General features: G+C 53.4%; 1 protein-coding gene across 1 annotated transcript; it reads right to left on the reverse strand.

Moving 5' to 3' along the window:
- Positions 1-2,502: 2,502 nt before the first annotated feature.
- On the reverse strand, positions 2,503-3,117 carry CGGC5_v017094 (uncharacterized protein; the record flags this gene model as incomplete). The annotated part of the gene is made up of 1 exon (XM_066153748.1): positions 2,503-3,117. The coding sequence occupies one exon, from the start codon at positions 3,115-3,117 to the stop codon at positions 2,503-2,505; it is 615 nt and encodes a 204-aa protein (XP_066006985.1).
- Between the last annotated feature and the right edge of the window lie 2,883 nt (positions 3,118-6,000).

The raw sequence follows: 6,000 nt of genomic DNA on the forward strand, positions 1-6,000 counted from the left end.
GGGAGGGCGGCTGGTGGGGACGATGGCAATCGCAGCAATCGCAAAGGCCATGACGCTAATTACCAGAGTGGCGGACATTGCGAAAATGGCGCCTAGCCGAACCGATCTTGGTGACTTGCCTACCGTCAGGCGGCTTTGCTAATCCTCCGGGTCTATAAATCCAGGGGCATAAGTAAGACGACAAAACCGCACCAGGAACCACCACTGAAGCCGACAAACAACGTTGGGGCTCGTGCCAATACAGCTCAGGAATAGTCCTACCTCTTATCAGTATACAATGTCGTGTGATCCCAAGTCTCGTTTTAGTTTGATAATCCTGATAAAGCCGCTAGGCGATCGCTCCGCCTGACAGCTTGTTTGTTGCGAATATCATTCTTCCTTGCCCTTGCCCTTGTTTGCCCTTTCGATTGCGTAATCGACTTCTTTGCCGTAATTTCATCCATTCATGTACGTAAATGACAAGAATCCGACTTCGTCTGACTTGCAAACGATGCCGGATAAACTTTTCAGTCGCTGGCTCCAATTGAGAGCGCCAGCGACACTTTAAATTGATGATTGTTTCCTACCCGTTATGACCTCACTATGAGGCAGGCTGTGTGGCCGAGCCATCGTCCTGGATACTAGTCGGCGCTTGAGGATGGGGTCTCCAAATAAGCGCCGACAGATCACGCTATGAGATCGAAGCCCGAGAAAGCGAAAGAAAGCCCAAGAGGCAAAATGCAGGGTGCTAGCCAGACGCAAGTATTCGACAGCTTTTAGCGCACGATTTCAAACTCTGTCGATCTTCTTTGAAACATGATCGACGCTGGCGACAGTATAGTTAAGTTAGTCGGATGTAATTCACGTACGGTACGTCGGATTCGCTCGAAGCTGCGCGCTTTTGGATCCGCAGACATTCCAACAAACTTTCTGGCCGCCCGAAGGCCATCGCTCCTCCCATGCCATACGCCCTACGCAGCCAGCTCGCTATCAATCCATGCCTGACAACTGAGAATTTGGCCGCCTTCCTGCGCAAACAGTACGATGCCGACGTGTCCCGATTTAGCATTAGTAGAACCTTGAGGCAGGACAAATGCTCTCAGAAAGCCACCCAGAATGTCACCCAAGAGCGCAACTTAGACCTGCGATACGAATAAGCACCAGATCTCACAGACCGGTCTAAGCAGTTGGTGTTCGTGGGCGAATCCGGCATATACGAGAGCATCGGTATACGCCGTCGAGGCTGGGCCCCCTCAAGGGAAGCGACCACGCCTAATCAAGCGCTTCCACCGCGGTCGGAGATACCAGATCTTGCCGGCGTATACTCAAGATCGGGCGATACATTTTCGGGTGTTCGAAGGATCGACAGATGCAAAAGTGTTTGAGACCTTCATCGGAACCCTCCTCCTATATTGTGGTCGCGCATCCGTCGGCGGGCCATATCTTCCGGCACGCACTGCTCGATGAAATCACTTGTGGCATGCCCCCTTGAGCATGCTGCCATTTGGTCTTTAGTTGTTCTTTTTAATTGTCCGCATTATCAACGAGGGAAGCGACCATGCCGATTACGAGAGCTCATTTGCCGATACCGACCACGCCCACAACTGTCGAATCTCCGCCAAGAGTCGTTGTCTCCACCACATCGTGTGGTCCTTCACCCATGGGAGCCCCGTCAGTTGGTTGGTGTTTGGGGGAAGCCGGAAGGCGTCGGGTTGCCTTTCGTAGTGGCCGGTTTTGTGCAGCACATTGGCCTCACATTTTCGGCCATGAAAACTCTCTTAGGCTCTGTTTTCTGTTGATGTCTATTGGCTTCCGTTTATTACGCAATAATTGTGCAATGGTAATTATGCAGCTTGGACATAATTTAGTCTCATGAACTGTTAACTCGCCTACATGGATCACCCTCGCCAGCGGCCTCTTGCTCCGCATCCATATGGCTGCTCCGCTCTGAGTGGCAGACCGCCGTCTAGCGGGCCGGTCTGTGAGTGCACACTCCACATCCGTCTGAATAAAGAGCTTCCGCCTCTTGCCAGTTCATACCTCTAGTTAAGCATAAGTCAGGTCGCTTGAGGTGAAATAATTGCTATAACGAACGTGCTGGGGCATCCTGACACCCTCTCTCTACTATGTAAGCCTTTGTTCTGCCAATACGGAGATCCTTTCTTCCGGTATTACTCAGCCCAACAACCTGTTGCCTAAAAGTCGCGTCATGTCGCGTCGCGGTACCGTACTCGGTTTTTCTTCTTTTCATCCACTCAGCTACTCTGGCCAGCACTCATACCTCAGTCGGCCATCGTAATCATTCACATCGTTGAAACTTTTACCAAACCTCAGCTCTACCACTATATGATGGATTCTTCTCCCCTTCAGGTTCATTCTTGTGATATGTGCCCTCAGCTTGAGCTAGAACTTAATGTGAAGTATGACGCGTTGATCATCTTGCCGTTCTCTCAAGTGGAAAAGTCCGCCAATAACGGATGCTATTTTCTCCGGGAGCGTTTGGAACGCCTTTGGTCATATTTATCATGGATGTACCCTGATGACGACTACCCACGTTGCTGGATCGATCCTGCTCCGCGACTTGCGACCGTTGGCGATGGCGAAGTGCAACGTCAAGGGCCACGTCGCGGATTTTGGTGAGACGGCGTCGCTGCTGCCGCCCTTCTCGCTCCCAATCACACGTACCACTTCGGCGGCGAAATCCTGCCTCGTGCGTCCCCTCGACACCGTTATCGCCACGCGCTTGCCGCCACATTCCATGCCGAGCCGGAGTCGCTGCAGCGCCTTCCACGTGAAGGCGTCGGTGGCCGCCTCCCAGGTCGCCATTGCCTCCTCACACGTGGCGACCTCGTCCGTGGTGATGGGGTTACCCGGGTCCTCGTCACCACCCTCGTGGAGTCGACGCCGGAGCTGTTGTATGACGAAGGCCTTGGTCTGTGGGATCCACGGCTCGCGGACGAGCTCCTCGGCGAATGTCGTGATGGCCGTCTTGCTCGTGACCGCGGCCTCGCCGAGTTGCGCGAACCAGACGGCGTTCACCCGGCCGGACGCCACCCGCGGTCCGTAATGGTGAGGGAGCTCGCGGACGTGGAGCAGCACGGGCCGGCCCGTCTTCGCCGAGTGGGGCCATCGGGTCATGTCAAGGGCGGGTCCACCTGATCCTGAAGCGCCGAGGTTGAACACGGCCGGTCGAGAAACGGCCCGGCCCCGGCCCAGAGACTGTCTAAGGTGCCGAAAAGACGGAGCACGGTCTTGGGAAGATGCGGCGGGTGGCCCGAGAACATGTTCCCGCCGAGCCAGTCAATGACGGCGACGACCTGTAGCGCGCGAGGTTGAGCCCACGTCCGCCGCCGAGAAGAGAAGAACTTCGTCTCGCCGACGGAGGTAGAGTTCAAAGAGGCTTGAGTAGGCAGAAACGATACACGGAAAGATCTCGAGCGGGACGCAGCGGAACATATGCACGAAAGAACGACTGGTGCTCGAGGAAGAAGCGCATTCTCAAGAAGATGGGCCTGTTGACCGTTTTCAAACGTCAGCTCTCAGCTGACCATGCGCTGCACGTAGAGGGAGATGCGATGGAGCGTTATTATTGTCTCTTCTCGCGTACCTCAGCACATACGACCATACCCAATGGAGAACTCGGGATCCCGTCTGCTCTCCCATAGATAAGCCAATGAGGGCCGGATTAGTAGTTGAGTCGGTGACGATCAGCGCATACCTGGTGTTGTATGTTTTTGGATTTTTAGTTCCCACCGTGTAAGTTTACCTAAGTTTCTTTTTTTGTAATTGCTTGATTTTTAATAATACCTTAGCAGCGCTCTACCTATGACTCATTACGGCTACGAAATACTCACAGCCTGCGCTTGAGCTGCTGGGCAATGAACGACTTGGCCTGTGGCACCCACAGCGCGTTGAAGAACTCAGCAACGGCGGATATACTCCTGAACACGGCCTCGCCAAGCTGCACGGATCAAAGACCGCCCTTGCGGTTCGCTCTCCGTAGTAATACCGGAGCTCCGAGACGTGGAGGAGCACGGGCCTGCCGGCCTTGCCGGCCCGGGGCCACTGGCTGATGTGGATTGCCGCCCCACCTGTCCCGGACGACCGGAGGTTCAGCAGCGCCGGGTCGATGTGTGGCCACGCCCCGTTGCGAAGGCTGTCGGTTGTATCGAGAGGCCGTAGAACCATTTTTGGAAGATGGAGCTCGTTTCTCGTGAATATATACCCTCCGAGTCGGTCCATCACGGCCACGGCCTCCGAATGCGCGAGATTGAGTCATCCCTCCCCTCCCTGGGTGAAGCTGCGCTCCATCTCGCCCAGCGCCAGCTCGAATATGCGCGAGTACACGCATTCGATCTTTGGAAGAACTTTTGTAGACATCAAGTGGAAGATGTAGAGATTTAAGAGCAAGACAATTCCTCACATTGTAAATATCAATAGTATGTCGACACTTTGATACAGTAGTTACCCCAACCGGTACATTACGTTTCTGCCCGTATTCGAAGCATAGCCCCGAATCCATTGTATTTGTAGATGGATTCCACGCCAGTTCCAATGATATTCTGCTGACCACCGATAATGATGCTGCGGGGTATTAAGGCAATGGCCGCCTTGTCGACAGGCCCAGCGAATAGTTTGCCAGTAGTGGGGCAATGCCCTGCCGTGCACCTCGTCTGTCTCGAGTCGCCCACGGCGTCAGAATCGTTACCTCATGGCAATTCGGTCGACGTCCACTAGCAACGACGTTGGTAATTCACTCCTCTTATCTTTAGATACTTCCTCAACAGACTCCGATCTTTATCACTTCTGTCTCCAATGTCATACCGCGATTCTCTCGACTCGGACCACCTCCGACTACTCCGACCAGTCTCATTATCTCACGGCAACCTTCACTTTTCAGTCATCACTGTGCGTCGCGCAGCGGTAAACTACTATAAGTACACAGCCGTATCATACACCTGGGGGGACGGCAGTCCTTCCGAGATAATCTTCCTAGATGGTCAACCCTTCCCAGTCAGACCAAATCTATGGTCTTGTCTGTATTACTTGGGCCTTGCTTCACGGCATACCGAGTGGGAGTACCTCTGGGTTGACGCGATTTGCATCAACCAAGACAACGATGCAGAGCGTAACTCACAAGTCCGCTGCATGGATCAGACATACAGTAGTGCTACCTGCGTCTCTATTTGGCTCGGTTTGATACCTCTACCAGAGGGACTACCCCGAAATACTCTCGCTTCTATCAAGACGCTAGAAAGCAATGGATTCGACTGGCAAGAATCCATGCTCGAGCTCGCGAGTCGCCCGTACTGGACTCGCTTCTGGGTTATTCAGGAATGCCTACTCGGTTTAGAAGTAGAGCTCTATTGCAGCGATAGCCGAATAAGATGGTTCGACTTCCAGCATATCCTATGCATAGAGGCAGATGTTCACGAGTTTCCCCAATCGGACGACCTCGATCCTGGAGGGAGTAAGGCAGGGTCATATCCTGCCTTGCCACTCGTTATGAGCCGTACGATTGATCGGTATCCGGAACTAATGCAATCGCTATACGACCTCCTTGTCGCCCACCACCGTGCCAAATGCAAGGAAATTAGAGATAGGGTTTTCGCCTTGCTCGGACTTGTGAAGCCCGAGGAGCGACGTATGCTTGACCGATTCTTTCCCGATTACGCCATGCCTGAAGAACACGTACTCATCATAACACTCGCGCACCTAACGCAATATACCTTCGAGCTAGCCTACAGGGACCGCCAGCTGATAACACCTGATTCTGAAGAAATTTTCCTTGGACTTGGGGTTAAGTCGAAGACACGGAGGAGGGCGTTAGTACGTCGGGCGAAATGGCTAGATTATTGTGATTGGGATGCACAATTGCCGCAACTACTCGCCCTCCAAGACCAAGAAGAGCAAGACTTGGGCAGTGCGTACTCGGAGGAGGCTGAAGAAGAAACTGAAGTACTTGAAGGTGCCAGCTTAAGGCCAGGCGGTGCACAAGTTCTGATTTTTTTGTTTTTCGCT

This window comes from Colletotrichum fructicola, assembly GCF_000319635.2.
Source record: "Colletotrichum fructicola Nara gc5 chromosome Unknown KSG_Nara_v1_contig11, whole genome shotgun sequence".
Lineage (NCBI taxonomy): Eukaryota > Fungi > Ascomycota > Sordariomycetes > Glomerellales > Glomerellaceae > Colletotrichum > Colletotrichum fructicola.